At 34.4% G+C, this 19,772-nt stretch overlaps 1 protein-coding gene across 1 annotated transcript; it reads left to right on the forward strand.

Moving 5' to 3' along the window:
* Window positions 1–583: 583 nt before the first annotated feature.
* On the forward strand, window positions 584–19,572 carry LOC114290460 (paired amphipathic helix protein Sin3-like 4). Its single transcript, XM_028234385.2, has 24 exons — window positions 584–885; window positions 1,176–1,296; window positions 1,787–1,942; window positions 2,033–2,219; window positions 2,305–2,403; window positions 2,560–2,733; window positions 2,834–3,140; window positions 4,265–4,401; window positions 9,840–9,915; window positions 10,038–10,073; window positions 10,297–10,559; window positions 10,649–10,803; window positions 11,185–11,312; window positions 11,401–11,655; window positions 14,399–15,088; window positions 15,227–15,318; window positions 16,192–16,764; window positions 16,876–16,976; window positions 17,076–17,214; window positions 17,303–17,455; window positions 17,569–17,732; window positions 18,307–18,418; window positions 18,523–18,731; window positions 19,125–19,572. Exons 2-23 carry the CDS (start codon window positions 1,223–1,225, stop codon window positions 18,697–18,699), a joined length of 4,248 nt encoding a protein of 1,415 aa, XP_028090186.2. The 5' UTR covers window positions 584–885; window positions 1,176–1,222; the 3' UTR covers window positions 18,700–18,731; window positions 19,125–19,572.
* The last annotated feature ends 200 nt before the right edge of the window (window positions 19,573–19,772 follow it).

Raw genomic sequence — 19,772 nt, forward strand, 5'->3', positions numbered from 1 at the left:
ATAATTTGATTTTTTTATAATCTCCTTAATGAGGTGGTAAGACAAAATATATGTAAAGAGAATTTTGAAAGAAAAATTTAAATGTGAGTCAAATTTTCAAATTTTATTTGCCATGTCATTTGGAAGATTTCGAGAAGGGTAAATTATATTTTGCAATTTTTATGTTTGATCACTTTTTTACTTTGACCCTTAAAATTTATTTATTTTTTTCATTGTGGCCCTTTATGTTTCAATTTTATTTAGTTGACCCCTAAAGTTAATTTTTGTTTAAAATTAGAGAGAAAATACCATAATAACTATCACATAATATAAAAAATATATTATTATATTAAAATTTAAATTTATATTGGAGATGTATGTTATATATGTCATTAACTTTAGGAATAAATTAAAAAAATTTGAAACATAAAGGGTTAAAGTGAGAAAAAATAAATTTAAAAACTAAATTAAAAAAGTGATTAAATATAAGAAGGACAAAATATAATTTATTCTCTCAATAAATATGTGAATAATTTTTTTTAATAATTTAGGGTTAAATTTAAATTTTAGTCCCAAAAAAGAAAATGAAATTGTCCATATGCCCTTTATTTTCTTTCTCTGTTCTCTAGTAGTGTGTTTTTTATATCCTCATATACAACTCCACACATTCTATTCAATTCTCTCTCTCTCTGTCTCATATTGTCTCCTCTGTTTCTCTTTGTGAGAGAAAGAGTAGTGTGTTTTTAATTATCATATTCCCTCTCTTTCTCTCTCTAACACACACCATATATATACACAATACATATATTTATATATATTCGTACATATTTGTTGTAACACATCTTTGTTCATCGTGCGAAGGAAGCTTTGCTCGTCTCTGACTCGAAGATCTTCCGCGTTCTCTTCGTAATTTTCGTTTCTCTGATTAAACCATTGTTGTTATTATCATTATCGTTAATATATATATGTGATTATATTGTGTGTGCTTTGCTTTATCTTCAAGTAATGTAATTTGTGCTTCGAAGTTGATCTGTTGTGTTCAGAGGTTTTTGGATTGTGAGTTTAAAATTTGTGGTTATTGTGTTGTGTTTTTGTTTTTTTCCCAGATCTGGTGTGTAATTTTTGCTATTTTTTAATTTTTTTTTTGGGGGGCTATGATTGTGATTCTAATCGGACTGTTTTTTATTTATTTAAAGTTTCGACAAAGCATGGTTTTTGAAGATTGAGAGTTTTGATTACGAAGATGAAGAGGGATAGAGATGATATGTACATGGCTTCTCAACTCAAACGCCCCATCGTCTCCTCTCGCGCCGAACCGTGAGTCCTTTCTCTATCTCTCTCTTAGTTTGTTTTTTTTTTAACTCTCATTTTTCTAATATTGTGATATTGTAAGCTGTGATTATGAGTGCTTCTTTATTTAATAAAAAATTATAAGCAGGTAAAATTTCTGAAAATTTGGTGAATCATGTTTGAAATTGTTGAGTGCGAGTCTGTTAGTTATTTACTGATTAGGTATTTTGTTTGGCTTTGGATTTTAAACTTCCAGTATTTTTGTTTTTCATTCTTTTACTCAGTATGTTGTTCCTTCAAGGAGAACAAAGATCAGATTTTTGTTGAATTTTTCTTTATAAAATCTGTCTGAAGTTTGATTATATATCTAGGGTTGAAGCTAAAAATAGGAATTAAGACCCACCTTTGTTGAAAGAATATATTTTGACCTAAGTTTAATCTTTAATGAAAAGCTCTCACCTGATTAAATTAGTATATTGATTTTTTTTTTTTTTTTTTTGGGGTGTGGGTAATGAAGCTCTGGGCAATCCCAGATGATGGGTGGAGCAAGCACACAGAAACTAACTACCAATGATGCATTGGCATATCTGAAGGCAGTTAAGGACATATTTCAAGATAAAAGGGATAAATATGATGAGTTTCTTGAAGTTATGAAAGGTTTCAAGGCTCAAAGGTTTGGTCATTTATTCCTTCTTTTACTTCCAGAATCTAAATAAAGTTCTCATTTATTGATCCCAATGTTACATTGTTTACTTGTTTGTAGAATTGACACAGCCGGTGTCATTTTGAGAGTGAAAGACTTATTTAAAGGGCATCGAGACCTAATTTTGGGTTTCAATGCATTTTTGCCAAAGGGCTATGAGATCACCCTTCCACCTGAGGTTGAACCTCCTCCAGTTAAGAAGCCTGTTGAATTTGAAGAAGCAATCAATTTTGTTAACAAAATTAAGGTGAAAACAGCATATTCTGTAGTTAAGTGTTGTATTATAGTTTTGCATTCAAGGGTTTGCATCCCTAATTGTGCTTTGCTTCCAGACAAGGTTTCAAAGTGATGATCATGTGTATAAAGCTTTTCTTGATATTTTGAATATGTATCGAAAGGAAAACAAATCCATTACGGAGGTCTACCAGGAGGTGTGTGTTTGTTGGTTTTTTTTTTTTTTTTTGTCATGAACTTCTATATGCTCTTTGGCACTCCCCCTTTTTTTTTTTTAAGCTCCTGTGGCGCTGGTCTACAGGAATTGTTTCCCTTTATTTTGAGTTTTGTTGTTAATTTTCATCCCTTTTCAGGTTTCTGCTCTTTTAAGTGATCACCATGACCTGCTTGTTGAGTTCACAAATTTTCTGCCTGATACTTCAGCAGCAGCATCTCTTCCTTATGCTCCGTCTGGTAGGAATTCTATCTTCCGCCGTGATGATAGGAGCTTGCCATTGCCCGCTATAAGGCATATGCATGTTGACAAGGTAGTTTCCCCAATATTTTTAATTCTTAATTTTATCTTTATTCATCCTGATATCTTTTTATGATCAATCTAACTTCCTACTCATTATAAAATTCTGCCAGAAGCCCATCGTGTCACATGTTGACCGTGACCTTAGTGTTGACCGGCCGGATCTAGACCATGATAAAGCACTGCTGAGAGCTGACAAAGAGCAGCGAAGGCGTGGTGAAAAAGAAAAGGAGAGAAGGGAACGGGAGCGGGATGATAGAGACTTTGAGCATGCTGGAATGCAGCGTCTCTCATATAAACGGAAATCTGCTTGTACGATTGAAGACTCTGTTGCTGACCAATTACACCAGGGTGGGGAAGGTGCTGAATTTGCAATGCACCCTGGTTCCTCCTTTTTTGATGATAAAACTGCCTTGAAAAGTGAGTAATCGTGCTGCTTGTGAATTCAAAGGTTTTAATGTTTGTTGAACTTAGGCTTCACTTAGGGTTCATTTGGGAAGTAGCTTTTTTAGTGAAATTAAAGTGTTTGGGAATGACTTTTTGGTTGTTACCGAAAGACATGCAAAAAGTAGAGAGAATGATAATGAATCTTTGACATTTTTGTATGGCTTTTTGGCCAATTTATTCACTTTCCCAAACATAGTCTTAGTAGATTAAAACCTCTTCGTAATGTATATAAAAGAAAAAAATCAATTCGCTTTAGTTGAGACATACTAAGCCATGAATGCAGGTTTTTGTTTTCAATCCTGAAACTCTATCTGCCGTAAGATCTATGTTTTTCATATCATGGTTGGATATGTTTTGTTCGTGTGTCCGTTTATTTTCAATGTTTTGTATTCTGAAATTATCAACTGCGGCATTGCTTCCCCAGACCCCATTGATTTGTTTATTTTGCATGATGTCATTATGTTCAACTGTACTGCCGGCTGCATTTTTATATGTTACCTAACGATTACATATGAAGGCACCTCTTTGAGGTATAGTTGGGTGATTGAACTTCCAAGCTTCTGAAAATTTTCAGCAATTGGAAATTTATTCAAGCTATTCTGATAGGTGAAGGTTTTCATGTAGTGAGATTGTTTTGTCATTTATATTTCCTACCTGAGAGAGATGATTTAGATGTGAAAATACCCTTTGAATAAAATATGGTTTTATGGAAATATACATTTGTAAAGAAGTTTAAAAATTAAAAGCTTCTTTCTTTTGAAATCACTGGAGGCCACCTTTTTTTTCCCTTAAATTTTGTATGCTTATGTACCTAGTATAAATATCATAAACAAGATTTCATAACATGGAGATTTAGTTGTCGTTTGAGTAAAAATTCTCATGCCCAGTGGCTTTGGCATATCCACCGGCTTCTGGCATTTGACATGGTCATTATCTTTAATTAATGAAGTGATTGAGACTGTATTTTTGTTTCTAGTTACAATTTTGTACAGCCCTGGCCTTCTTTTTATACATGTGTTTCCTTTGTTATCAGCTTTTTAGCCATCATCATCCCTTTTTTCCCCAATTGTATTGATAGTCAGTTGGTGTCATTGCAGGTATATACAGCCAAGAGTTTGCCTTTTGTGAGAAAGTGAAGGACAGGTTACGTAATTCTGATGTTTACCAGGAATTTTTGAATTGCCTTGATATTTATAGCAAAGAAATAGTTACACGATCAGAATTGCAAACTCTGGTATGCCATATTTTTCCATGCTTTTAATTCCTGTTGATGTTCGTGTATTCCCTTTTCATTTGGGCTATAAGTATATCCGATTATAGAACTTGTAATGATTCTCTCAGCACCTTTCATTCCTGTACTTAACCATACATAGAGTTTGTTGGAGAGATATGATGTTTACATACTAGGGGAAATTACAAAAAAAATAAAAAAAACCCTAAGGTTTGACCCCAATAACAAATAAAACCATCAATTGTATCAATTTAAACCCTACAATTTAAAGTTAGATACAATCCTAAGCATCCATGCATCTCCATTTAAAACACTAATTGAGAGGGTTAATTTTGTCAATTTAACCATTTTCCTCAATTGTCTTCTCCCTTCCTGTCATTTCCCCCCTCCACCATCTAAGAAGCACGGACACTTCTAAGAAGAGAAGGTGATGTATCTGTGTTGTGTCTGTGTCGGATAGCGACACTCTTTGGACACTTCCCCGACACGTGTCCGACACTCTTCAAAATGTGTCCTATTTTTTAAAGATCTGAACATTCTTTGGACACTTGGAGGACACACGTGTATCGCTTAAATACACATGTCTATCAATTAGACACATGTGAAACTAATCATAAGTTTGAACAAAACAACTTAAGATATAATAATAAAACAAAAACTATATAAAATTATAAGAAATAGTGTCATATTGTATTTTTTATTATCTTTCAATGATATATTCATATATATAACCCATAATAAATATATAAAATTATATATTTCATACGTGTCCCCCACGTGCCGTGTCCTGCATTTTTTGAAAATTAGCGTATCAGCGTGTCCGTGTTGTATCTCTGTCGTGTTGCGTTGCGAGTCCGTGTCCATGCTTCTTAGTCAACCATTATCCCCACCCTGCTTCGCCTTCATCACCGCAATCCACCCACTGTTGCCCTCCCCCATGCCAAGGCCTGATGCATTGCTCCTCAGTCACCATCCCCAACCCAATCACTGCAATAACTCACCCCCTTTGCAAACAAACAAATGGGCATACAGACAATATTCAATTGAAAAATAGGATTGTTCTAAACACATTCAAACACTTGGCAGCAAACCTTTCAATTGAAACCACCAACAGTATGTGGTTTCATTATCCAAATACAATCAAAATAGCATAGCCCAGATGCAATCAAACCTCCATAGCGGACTTTGCTTGTTGTACTAACAAAGTAGACAGTGCTCTTCTATGTCAAGTTCAGTCTCATTGGTTTCTCGTTGATGTCACACTCCCTCCCATTCTACCTTTGTTGTCACGTTGTGCAGATAGGTTCTCAATATTTCTAAAATTTTGTTGGTTTTCTTTGTTTTGGTTCAGATCTAATAATTCTTTATCAGAGGAGATTATGGGGGTTTTTTTTGTTTTTTTAGGCTGATTTGGGGACAAAATTCGGAAGGGGGAGAGCACCGTGGCAGTGGGTTGTGGGGAAATGGAAATTGGAGGTGGTGGTGGGGGTATAGGATGGACTGGGTGTCCGGTGGCTACAAAGAAGACGACTATGGCGGAAGGGGAAAGGTGGGCAGCAGAGGGAGAGGAAGGTAGCAGTGAGGGAAGGAAATTGGGAAGTGACAGTAGGCTGTGGAGGAAGATAAGGAAGTGGGAGTGAATGTGGGTCTTCGGTGGCTAAAGGGATGGGAAGGAAGAGGCTGAACAGTTGCTGTGGAGATGGGGAAGGGAAGAGAGGGATAATCCAATAGTGGGCGCATTGTAGGATTTAAATGAGCGGTTAAGATGATTGATTAGATTGTTTGGAATATGGTGTGGTAAGGCCAAAATTGATATTAACTTCAAAGAGTGAATGATAAAGTGACATGTGTTGCAAAAAAAAATCTCCATTTTATTTAACCATCAATGAACGGATGGTTGGTATTGAATCTATTTTAAAAAATCAGGATTTAAATTGATGCAATTAAAAATGTGGGGTTTTATTTGTTATTCGGGTCAAACCTTGAGTTTGTTTTTCGGTTGTAATTTTCCCTACATAACATCTTTAAATAATTCAGATTTTCAAATGATGTATTTTTTGATATCTGACTGTTGTACTAGTGGACTACTAAAATTGTGTAATGCAAAGTGAGACTCGAGTTTGAGGTTAAGAATAGCTACTTTGTGCGAATAATATTAAAGGTTAGGTACACCTTTAATCTTACTCTACCCTCAGTTTACAAGGACCAAAATCGAGTAATGTCCTATCTCAACTCACCCTACCTCTTTACCACCTGGACTATGGTCCAAGATAAATTTGCCTCTGTATTCAAGTCTTTCTTGTCACAAACATGATGCGCTTTTGCATAATGTCCTCATATGATATTGATTTGACTCCTGATAATTTTCTAGTCTTGCTGCTTTGGTGTTCCTTGGTACTGGATATTACTCTAGATAGAATAACATCTGTTTTATAGTTTTATTTCTACTTTGTCTTGTATGATGGTAACTATTATGTCAACTATCACATTTTTTTCTTAATTTGTGACGTTTGTTTATTTATAAGATAAGATCAGATAATACTATCATATCATTGTCTAAGAGCAATTTTTTTTTTTCTTCCCATTGTTGGCCTTGATAGTAATTGATGACTGCATAACATGGATATAGAAATTGATTTTGATGTAGCTCTTTTGTTTTTCTGATGCTCTTAATAGTATTAGTGACTGCTAAGAACAGATTAATCTGTTGCCTAGTGTAGAAAGGAAACTCTTCCAACTATTCCTTACATTCTTCCACTTGATATTAACTTCATGGCTCCTCATGTGCAATGATACTGTTCATAATGCTAACTTTATTCTTAGTGCCATTTTGGGAACTTGCCAAAAACGCCACGTTTTTGGCTTGCAAAGGAAAACGTGAAGCTGCTGAAAACGCCTACAGATGCATTTGGGAACAACCAAAAACGCAGCACCCAATTTACCAAACTACCATTTAGAATATTTTAATTAATTAATTTAAAAATAAAAAAGTAAGGATATTTTGGTCATTTTAGAGTGATGTGACACTTTTAAAAAATATTAAATCAAAAATCAAAAAAGCCAGCTTTTTACTAACTTCCCAAATCACTTCTAAAAAAGCTAAAAAATTTGGTAAAAAGCCAAAAGCCAGCTTTTTACCAACTTCCCAAAACAACCCTAATATTAATTGACAATTCAATTATGTTTATATGATAATGATGGAGGCCTCCATGTCAACATTATTTAAACTTTTCATGGAAGCCTTCAGATACTATTTTTCAACGTTTTTTCCCCACCATTTTTATGTCACTGCATATAAGGCAAGATATAGATTTCTTTAATCTATTTTTCTGACCAATCTTTTCCAAATAAGGAACTTATCATGAGAATCCAACTAAGCTATTATGATATAAGCCAGTGACAAAAAAAGTAATGTATAACATTTTTCATTAATTTAAAATTTGAATATAATAATGCAATTTTAGATCCCACACAATGCACAAACCTCATGCTAGTATTTTGAATTAACGTTGTCGGAGTTGTAACTATTGTCTGGAATATCAGAAATGACATGTCCTCATTGATTGTTGCATACTTGAAGAGAAAAATATTTGTATATATATTTCTATTTATATACAACGTGTTTTGTTAGTTCAGAAAGAATCTTTTTATATATTAAATACATTGTTGCATACTTGAAGAGAAAAATATTTGTATATATATTTCTATTTATATACAACGTGTTTTGTTAGTTCAGAAAGAATCTTTTTATATATTAAATAGAGCCACATAATCATGAGACAGCTCACTGTTAGTGGGGCTGACCACTGAAACGTTGCCACATGAATCTTATAGTGTTCTCCTCCACCCACTCTCTTCTCTTTTTGGCTCTATGCCTTATGTGTAGTGCCAGTAAAGGTTTTGAAAGAAGTGGTTAACCATGATTTACTCGTGCAATTGGCATACTTATAAACAGTGTTACGTGGACTCGGGTACAGATGTTGGGCGGGGTAAGGTTTTAAAAAGTGGCCGCAATCATTACGTGATGCCATTATGTAACGGTTGTGATGGTTACCACCATCCGTTACGGCCGTTATAGCGGTGTGATAGAAATTCACAACCGTAATAGCCGTAACGGCCGTTTCGTTGATGTTACAGCACCGTTATGGTCGCTGCGCTTCTATTTTAAAAAATATTATTAAATTTTGTCTATATTACTGTTCTTTCTTTTTATTTTCTAGTTACATAAAAACTTAAGTAAAAATTTTATCTATACATGTTTTGAATGTCCAATCTTCAAGTTTTTCAAGATTGCAATACTTTTTTGCTTAATTATATTTGAATATTAACTTATATCAATTTCTCTTATATTAAATTAACAAAATTTAGGTTTCATATTATGTACTTTTACATTGTTATAGGTTGACATTTTGTATTTTGAACTTATGTTTATGAGACTATTATTTTTAATATTAAACATACTTCATTTTTTTCTTAACAAATTGGAAGTTTTCCATCCGTAGCATAGGTGTAATTAGTAAAGTAAAGAAAATTAAATAAATCTAACAATAGGAAAATTCTCTACAACGACTTAAAACAAATATAAAAATTAGAATTATATATTGGAATTTGGATCATGTTTTAAAACTAAAAATAAAAATACTAAAAATCATTTTGAATCTCACTAATTGTGATTATGAAATAAAAGCATGCGTATCGGTATGTTTTCATAAAGTTGTGCAAAGAATTAAAAAATTCATGGTTTTGATTGTCGCCACCATTATGCTACGGGCATTATACCCCGCAATCGTGTCAACGCTACCGTTACCGTTACAGTAACTGCCACCATTATTTGAAACCTTGTGTACAGGTGTGTATCTAGAGTTCAGATCCATCAAACCTCAAAATTTTTTTTTTGATTGGCACTGGATTGTCTAGATCAAAGTCCGACTAATTCCCAAGGATGCCAAGGCCCTCGGTAAGGAGTTTTTCGCAAGTGCATCACTTTTAATTCAAGGGTTTACTGTCAGTTTGATGGCTCCAAGGAATTGTTACCACTTAAGAGGTTTCGATCCCTAAACCTTGGAGGGAGCACATCCCTTTTTTTCCTATCAAACCTCAAATTTAAGCGTAGCAAACTCGGCAAAAAATAGTTATACTTGTATAATTTTAATATATTGTGAGATAAAATTGTGTTATATGTGTCATTTATTGGCAAAAAGGTATTTTACTTATTTTGTAGCAATTATACAACAAAAATATACATATAATGATAGTGTTAAATACAAATATATAAGAAGTATCTTATGCAAAATATTGGACACATATCCCCACACTTGTCCAAGTATCAAGTGTCCGACACGGGTATTTGATTTATATTAAAGAGGCCATGTAACATAGCTTATAGAGTTGTTATTTACATTTACTCACCATAATTTTGTGGAATCTTTTGGTTGTGCCAGGTTGGTGATTTACTTGGGAGATATGCAGACCTAATGGAGGGGTTCAGTGAATTTTTGGCACGCTGTGAAAAGATCGGTAATGGTTGTCTGCAGCTTATCAATTTTTATTTATTTAATTATATTGTTTTCCTGCTTGCTAGTTATCTGATCTGGATTTTGCATTCTTGGGATTGTATATAATTAAGATTTTTCCTGCAGATGGTTTTCTTGCTGTTGCCGGTGCTATGAGTAAAAGTAAGTTTAATGATTTATAATTTTAGATGTGGCATTTCTATCTTGGATGCCTCTCTTAGCTCATTATCACATGAGGTATTCTGGCATCTGTATCACGAACTTGCCAGATCCCAAGTGAATTTATTATTGTTGTGACTTGTGAGACTCGAATCATTTTGGAGGCACGGAAATATGTTAATGCTGTGAGCAATAATGTCTAATTGGGCTTTTTAATTCATTGCAGGATCCTTGTGGAATGAAGGAAAATTATCCAGACCACTGAAACTAGAGGAAAGGGATAGAGATCGGAATCATGAGAGGGATGATAGGGATAAAGATAGAGATCGTGAAAACAGAGAAAGGGATCGATCTGGTATTAAAGATGTAGCAAGCCACAAGATGCCTCTACTTCCAACCAAGGAAAAGTATATGTTGAAACCCATTCAAGAACTTGATCTCTCTAACTGTGAGCGATGCACTCCCAGTTATCGACTTCTGCCAGCGAATGTAAGCAGTTCTTTCATTAAAATTTCCAACTTTGGGGGTGCTTTTGCTAAGTTCTGTATTTATGTGTATTTGATGTTTGCTTGATGCAGTATCCAATCCCTTCAGCAAGCCAGAGAACTGATATTGGGGCTGAAGTATTGAATGATCATTGGGTGTCTGTTACTTCTGGAAGTGAGGATTACTCTTTTAAACACATGCGCAAAAACCAGTATGAAGAAAGTTTGTTTCGATGTGAAGATGACAGGTTGGGAACTGCCTGGGGCCTTCATATATTATTTATTATTATCTTTTATCTTCATTGGAAATGAAGTACAACCTTTTATTTCGCTCTTTTCGCTTGGTTTCATTTTCTGTTTCTTTCCCTTAGGCTTCAGCTTTAGTTTCCATATTTAGCTCATTATCTGCGTACTTAATTGGGAACATTTTGTATTACTGTTCAAATCAAGTTTTGCTACTGGAATATCTCTCTTTCTTTAGCAAGATCATAGTTTAATTCCATGATTCTGTGCACCCATTCTCCTTTCCTTTATTTTTTCTTTGCTGCACAGCCAATTGCTTGAAGTATTTTCTTTCAAATTGTATGGATTTGAACAACTGCTGATGCTATTGTTATTTTGATTCCCAGGTTTGAACTGGACATGTTGTTAGAATCTGTTAATGTGACAACAAAGCGCGTAGAAGAACTATTGGACAAGATCAATGATAATACAATTAAAACAGATAGTCCTATTCATATTGAGGAGCATTTTACAGGTGATAAGGTTGATTAATGACTAATGAGTTTGCAGGGTATCTTTTGCACTGTGATTTTGAATGCTTTTGTCTTTTCTGTTTGTTGTAGCTCTGAATCTAAGGTGCATTGAACGCTTATATGGTGACCATGGCCTTGATGTGATGGATGTATTGAGGAAGAATGCACCTCTTGCGCTGCCAGTTATATTGACTCGCTTGAAGCAGAAACAAGAGGAGTGGGCCAAATGCCGTTCTGATTTTAATAAAGTTTGGGCTGAAATCTATGCCAAGAATTATCACAAATCACTTGATCATCGTAGCTTTTACTTCAAGCAGCAGGACACAAAGAGCTTGAGCACAAAAGGTAATTGAGAGCTAAATAATTTGTGTAAATGAGAATGATGATTAATTTTACCTTATAATAATTAAAATCCTATAACTAAATAATCTTTATTAATTAGAATAATCTTTTGTGGAATCAACTGTCTATGGTGTATAATTAGTAATTCTGTTTTCTTAAAAAGCGCTATTTTTTTAATTGAGAAAATTCACTTGTAAGTTAATTTTTAGAACAGAAAATAACATATAAATAGGTATTTATGTTGGGTTAGAATTATTAATAATTTTAACTAAAAGAGATGATTAATAGTTCTTGTACAACTATGTTTTGTGCTGAATTTTTTTATAACTATGCAATTTTTTTCATTGAAAATTGTAAAAGAACTTAATATTTAATTTTCCATTAATTAAATATTTTTTATTCTTCCAAAATCATTATTTAGTTTTCCATTAATTAAATATTTTTTATTCTTCCAACATCATATTGGAATGTCTAGTGTACATTGTTCTATGAACTAAACCATACTTTGCTTGTGCTTTGTTGCAATGCAAATGAGGCCTTTTGCAATTTTACTGAACCATCAATTGAAAATTTACTTGTAAAATTGATTGGGGAAGCATTTTTGTAAAAGAAGAAAAAAAGTCTAAAAATGAACAATAAGTTATGGACATGTAATATTTTATATTTATCAATAAAATTATGCATGTGAAATAGAAAATAAAAATGAAACAGTAATAGAGATGGGTGGCATCTTTGTGCTGATGCTTGGATCAGCCCATCAGCGCGATGGCAGCGGGATGAGATGTCCATTGCTTAGGCCAAGTCCTGAAGCTTTTGTATAAATTTGAGCTCCTTTTCTTTTCCTATTTCCCAATGCCCATCGGAATGTGCAACAATATTAGCTTTACTTCATAGTTTATAATTCAAATGCTGAAATGGTGATAGGATTCTGCTCTATTAGTCTGATTTTGATCCAAATCCAGATGGTCCATTGCTTAATGGGCTGAATTTAAATTAGGTGCAATCCAATCTGGCATCAATCTGATTTGAATTGAAGGTACTGTTGCCAGTATTAAACAACAAAGCAAATTTTAATAAATCCTGTATCCACCGTTGGATCCATAATGATCTAACGGTGGCTGATTTAGATATAAGAATGAAGACAAAGTAGGGTTTCCCCATTCAGCCGTTTCTCTCTCTGCTCTGGTTACAAGGCTGGGGCTTCATTGATTCAGGATTTGTGCCCCTCTCCCATGCTTCTCTAATTTTTCTTTCTTTTGTTTCTCTTGATAACTGTGGTTGTATACTCTAGGGTTCTTGATTTGCGTCTTTTGTCATAAAGCAATTCTGTGTGATTATCGATATTAGAAGAGAATTATCAGGTGGTATGGATCCAGGAACCCTAGAAGAATTTCAATTTGTTTGCAAATTTTTAGTTCTCACTTCAGAGAAAAGCAGTGAAGGTTTGTAATAGAAGGCAATCACTAGATTTCTTTAATTTGTAAGTAGATTTAATATGATTTATTGCTTTTCCTTGAGCATTTTTGGTAACTCCATATCAGATTGGATTTAACAAATTGGAGATTTGTTGTCTAATATGTTTGGATTTGTATCAACAGATAAGTGATCCGTACTCAATCGGATTGGATCTGATCAGATCATGCTATTTTCTTATCATCTTAGAGTTGGATCTGATCTGTTGTTAGCCCTATTATATTTACAATCTTTGTTATCAGAATTTTATGATTTCAATTCACAATTCGATATGCAATTCATGCATAGATCGATACGAATTAATGGGTGAATTTATTTTGAGATGGAATCTATGATGAATCACATGATTTACATTCGATTCATGACTTGATTTACTTTTTCTGATTCATGCAATTCATGAAACTATTGTGCAACAAATTCCGACATTTTTACCTCTTTGTTTTTTGTTTTTTTATAGTGAAAATGACATAGTACAACTTTTAAGAATATTTAATATGAAAATAGTCAATATCTATACATGATTTGTCATTATTTTGGTGATCAAAGGATTTTTAATAGGATCCAATCAGATCCAGTTAGACCCAACATGTAAAAACCTGAAATTAGGACATCATTGATATCTGACCTTCATAATTTAAGGCCTCAGCATTTATGGAAAAGAGTTATGCTTCTCTCTCAAGTGGTTCCATATCTCGCTACCCATTTTGATATTCATGATAACACTTATCATAGTTCTATTTTTAGTAAAGAATTCAAGAAGTGAAGAAAGCTCTCTTCCTCATTCTTTGAAGAAAGATGTTTTTTTAAAAATAAATAATAATCCTTTGAGACTCAATTGAGCTGGCATCTGATGTGACTTTCTTGTAGATGCAAGAGGAATTTGTATATTGTTATGTGCACATTCATCTGTAATTTTGTTCATTGTGGAAATATTTGGACATCTATGGATATAGATTCAGTCCATTGTGTTAAACAGATCTTTGTAATCTCACACATGCCATCAAAACAACCACCAATATAGTATGAAAATTCAGGCCATCTAAACAAAACCTTTTAAATGTCTTATTTTGGACCTGCTTTATGAAGCCAAATTGATATTGATACTTATAAATACCATATATATATATATATATATATATATAAATTGAAGTTGACTACTTTCTAATATCATGTTCAACATAAGGGAGTCCTTCAATTACCATATGACATGAAATCGCCCATATTTTGCTCAGTTATGATGGATTACATTTCATGTTTTAATATCTTTTTACAGCGTTATCGGTCGAGATCAAAGAAATCAGTGAACAGAAGTGCAAGGAGGATGATGTGTTGCTTGCTATTGCTGCTGCAAATAAACGACCGATTATTCCACATATGGAATTTGAATATCCTGATTCAGACATCCATGAAGACCTTTACCAGCTCATCAAATATTCCTGTGGTGAAATTTGTACAAGTGAACAGCTGGATAAAGTTATGAAGATTTGGACAACCTTCCTGGAACCGATTATTGGGGTTCCTTGTCGGCCTCAGGGGGCAGAGGACACAGAAGATGTTGTAAAGGCTAAAAATCAAATTTCACAGAGTGGTGCAGCTAGTGTTGGAGAAAGTAATGGCAGTCCAGTTGGTGGTGCAACTGTCATTACTACCAAGGATTCAAATCCTTCCAAAAATGGAGATGAAAGTAATCCACCTGAGCAATTAAGTTCCTGTCAAGCTGGGTTGGTAACTGGTGGTAATGGGATGAAGGAAGATGGTCTTCAGGATGTAGATCATAATGCACGTAAAAGTGATGTTTTATGCAACATCCCTCGACTTGGAAAGGTTCAGAGTACTGCTACTGTGGCTGATGAAACATCTGGGGTACAAGTTAATTCCAGTGAGCCGTTAGCCAACTCAAAGGCATCCCCAGCTGCTGGAGAAGATGACTATCATGGCAGGGCGAACACAGAAAACACATCAGGTTTGCATAATAGTCTTGAATGTTGTATAAGCTGTTTATCCCATTCCTTCTGTTCTCTGGACTACTTCCAGTCAGTCTTTTGGTTTCATTTTTCTCACATTGACGGCTGGGATGCTGAGATGCACTTTTTATTGCTAGGGCTTGGTGCTACTCCTACGAGACATGGCAATGCTACTGTTGAGGGTGTGGCTGAAATGGGTCCAATTGATGAAATTTTACCTTCATTGGAGGTATGGATGAGTATAGTTTCTAGCAATAATTTCATGAAATTGGCATTCTTTGGTTATTGAGTAGGGTAACTCTAATCGGTCGAGCGCTGTTGGTTTTGGCTACTTGTATTTTACTTTGATGTCTTTCTTTCCTACCTATTTCAATGAAGTACTTAATTACATCAAATAGGGCAAACAAATGCAGTTGGTAGATATCAAGGTAGGGTTACAGATAAAATAACTAAGGCTTAAATTTTCAGGAACTGGCATCGGATTATATTTAAGGATTTCCGAGGGTTGGTGTAAGTTAAGTTTCGCTATTTGTCATTTGGTATATATATATATATTAATGTAATTTTAACACTGAAAAAAGAGGGAGATTGTGAAATCAAGTTTACAGTCTCTAGGCTGAATTTTTCTTATTAAAAAAAAAATATTGGTGAATGACCCTCTGGCCTGAAGCCTAGAAAATATTTGAATCCCTAAACTACCCTTCCCCATCACTTCTTTTTTACACACCAATTGAGTAGTTTCTAACTCTGCAACTAATTCTACACACACACACACACACACACACACATATATCTTTTGTGATCACTCATTAATCACATGATATTGCCTTGATCTTTCTAGTTTCAACTGAATAGGTATTAAGCCAGAAAGTTAGATATTTCTTTCACCGAAACACTTGACTTTATACCTTAAGATTGTTGAAATGCTATTAATCCGCAAGTTTCCATCAAGTCCTGACAGTAGGACACTCTCTTGGCCTATTGATACAAGCTGGATTGCTTATGAATGACAATATTGTGATTGGGATATTGATGGTCTTGATCTTTAATATTGATTTATTGTTTATTAATGTAAGATCTTTGATCATCTTTGATGCAACAGGGTGGTTGTACAAGGCCAGTTTCATCTTCAAATGAGGTGATTGGGCACTTCAAAATTGAAAGAGAGGAGGGTGAATTATCTCCAAATGGAGATTTTGAGGATAATTTTGCAGCATATGGAGATGCTGAGGTGGAGGCTGCATGTAAATCCAAGGATAATGCTGCAGGAGGGCATTTACAAACTGGGCAAAGAGGACAAAATGATGCTGATGCTGATGATGAAGGTGAGGAAAGTGCTCAGAGGTCATCAGAGGAAAGTGAGAATGCTTCTGAGAATGGTGGTGTGTCAGCAAGTGAGTCTGCTGACGGTGAAGATTGCTTCCGTGAGGAGCATGAAGAAGATGGAGACCATGATGAGAATGATAACAAGGCTGAAAGTGAAGGTGAGGCTGAGGGGATGGCTGATGCCCATGATGTCGAAGGGGATGGCACATTGTTGCCATTCTCAGAGCGGTTTCTACAAACTGTGAAGCCTCTTACGAAGCGTGTTCCTCTGGGATTACATGACAAAGAGAAGGATTCCCGTGTTTTTTATGGAAATGATTCCTTCTATGTGCTTTTTAGGCTTCATCAAGTAAGCCTTTGTTCTGAAATGTTTTATCATGTGGTTGATCTACATGGTGTTCTTCTACATGCTCGTTCCTCATTCTTTTTGTTTTTTTTCTTTTCCCCTTAAACTTTTCAGACACTGTATGAGAGAATACAATCAGCGAAGATCAATTCTTCATCTGCTGAAAGGAAGTGGAGGGGTTCAACTGATGCAAATCCGACGGATCTGTATGCGAGGTGGGTTGACATTCCAAGTTCCTCTGATTAGTCTATGTGGCTTCCTAGTTTCGACTTGATTTCAACGACATTCACATGAATAATGTTATTAATTTGCAGATTTATCAGTGCACTTTACAATTTACTAGACGGTTCCTCTGATAATACAAAATTTGAGGATGATTGTCGAGCTATTATTGGAACTCAGTCTTATGTCCTCTTCACCTTAGACAAGCTGATATATAAACTTGCCAAACAGGTACTACTAACATAATCCATTTTCTTAATGTGTTTTTGGTGTATTCTTTTTTGACCTGAAAGTTATTTTTCGTGGAATCTCCCATAAGCTTCAAACGGTTGCAAGTGAAGAGATGGACAACAAACTTCTCCAACTATATGCATATGAAAATTCAAGAAAACCTGGAAGATTTGTTGATGTAGTTTATCATGAAAATGCCCGTGTTCTTCTTCATGATGAGAACATATATCGGATTGAATGTGTAAGTCTTTGGTACTATTGCATTCCTTTTTCATTGGCTGGAATTTATTTATGGTGATATACATTGTTAGTTTTTAAAGCCCTGATATATAAATCGGTTTGAATTTGCTGCAGTCATCTGGGCCAACTCGTTTGTCAATACAGCTTATGGAATATGGTCATGATAAGCCTGAAGTAACTGCAGTTTCGATGGACCCTAATTTTGCGGGTTATCTGTATAATGACTTACTGACACTTGTTCCTGACAAAAAGGAGAAGTCCGGGATTTTCTTGAGAAGGTATGTATTAGGGGTGTAAGTGGTTCAGTTCAGTCTGTGTTGAGAGAGAGTTTAGCACCAAACCCAACGTTGATTGAGGAACCGAAATAAACCGCATGTTGCAGTGCGGTTTTATGGGTTTTGTCAGTTTGGTGTAGCGGGGATTCACTTGAAGTTTTGAAGGAATTTTATTAAAACTTGTGGAATCCCACATTGGGAATAAACAAAGAAAAATGGTGAAAGTTGTTTTATAAATGCCTCCCTCAATTTTTATTACAAAACACATTGATTCTAATACTCAAAAAATTAAAATACAAAAGCACTCAAATATAATATTTCAATTGTATTGGTGTAAAAATTTTCAAAACCTATCAGACCATACAATATGAGGGGGAAAAAAAAAAAATTCAAAAATTCAAAAATTCAAAATTTCAGTTGGTCTTGAGCTGTCGGTTCAGTTCCATCGGTTTTTCTTACAGCCTATGTATGGAATGGAGAAAGTTATTTGTGCTACTTTACTATTTGTGGTTTTTTTTCTTGGGTTTTTGTGGTGCTTTTCTAATTTTGGTTGGTGAATTCCTGATTGTATTTGCAGAAATAAACGCAAATATGAATCTGGAGATGAATTTTCTGTTGCATTCCAAACCCTAGAGGAACTCCGAGTTGTGAATGGTCTTGAGTGCAAGATAGCTTGCAATTCATCGAAGGTGTGCTTTATGAATGATAGATGAAATATAATTTTACATTTATTTCATCCCATACTCAAGTCATTACTTTTTATGCTAAATATGAGTGTATTGGTATGTGGTAGGTCTCATATGTTTTAGACACAGAAGACTTCTTGTTCCGGACAAGAAGAAAAAGAAGAACTTTGAGTAATGGTACTTCGTGCAACGGTTTTGCATCGTCTTCAAACGGTTTTGCATTGTCTTCAAACGGTTGTCTATCCAGAGTAGAACGGTTTCACAGAATGCTTTCTGGTTCATAATGTGCTTTTCTGCGACAGCTTGAGTAGATATGGTATATCCTTGCATTTTGAAGCTGGCTTGCGTATTATTGATATTCTGATTCCATAAAAAAGTAGGCCTATATGGTATTGCTTTTGTTTTCTATTTCATGTTTTCATCTATTGGAAAAGCACAAAAATCTGGTTTGACAAACTAGTTCGTGGAAAATTTTCTAAAAACAATTCGCTTTTTCAGAAATACCAAAAGGTTATTTTCTTTATGAATATGAGAATGACGCGTGTTCTAGAACTTTTCGTTCATGTGCACACTATTCTTTTTATTTATTTTATCCCAATATGTTGTGCATTAAGTTTAAAATCTTAATATATTTTTGAGAACCCATTTCGTTTTAATTAATGGAAAACAATATTCATTCATGATGCTGTGATTTTGATGTTTTTTTCAGTAGCCCGGGGTCAGATGCTTTTGAAATGAGGTGCTGGAAATGGAATAGTTGCCGGTGCCACAGGAGCTTTGGAGGAATTATGGTTCATGTAGTTATGCATTTCTGTCACCAATTCAATAAAAAAAAAAGAAGAGGAAATAGGTACAAAAGATTATATAGCATATAGTGTTAAGCTCTCTGTCGCATTTCTTCGCCCCCCCCCCCCCCCCCCCAAAAAAAAAAAAAATCCTGTAAATAGTTTTAATTTGCAATTTAAAATGGACCATCATTTTAATTTTATTCATTGACCTTCTCTTTTTTTCTTTCTTTATTCCCCCTATGTTGCTCTTTTGTGTTGACTTGAGTTGGCCTTATTAATTCATCTTGTTGGCTGTGATGCGGTTTTAGTACAAAGTGTAGATGAATTTTATTTTCAATTTAAATGAGAATAACATTCATTTTTAGTTCATTCATAGTTTTCTTTTCTTTTGTTTTCTATTCTTGGGCTTGGAAATTTATTTGACATTCCCATTTACGTGTTGAAGGTTTTTAGCCTCTTGAGGTTGAGCTGGCATACGAGATAAATAGTTTGTGCCAATTCTGAAAATGGTTCAGGGCTTTAATTCTTGGGTAATGAAGATCTTGATTAGTATCAGGCCGCGTTTGACA

This window comes from Camellia sinensis, chromosome 11 (assembly GCF_055761805.1).
Source record: "Camellia sinensis isolate YWXY chromosome 11, ASM5576180v1, whole genome shotgun sequence".
NCBI classification, from domain to species: Eukaryota; Viridiplantae; Streptophyta; class Magnoliopsida; order Ericales; family Theaceae; genus Camellia; species Camellia sinensis.

Bases quoted from the DNA above. Each gene is read 5' to 3' on its own strand.
- LOC114290460 (XM_028234385.2), top strand. From the start codon at position 1,223: ATGAAGAGGGATAGAGATGATATGTACATGGCTTCTCAACTCAAACGC. The intron at 4,402-9,839 runs GTATGCCATATT...TGGTTGTGCCAG, and splicing joins GATCAGAATTGCAAACTCTG to GTTGGTGATTTACTTGGGAG. The intron at 18,419-18,522 runs GTGTGCTTTATG...GGTATGTGGTAG, and splicing joins TAGCTTGCAATTCATCGAAG to GTCTCATATGTTTTAGACAC.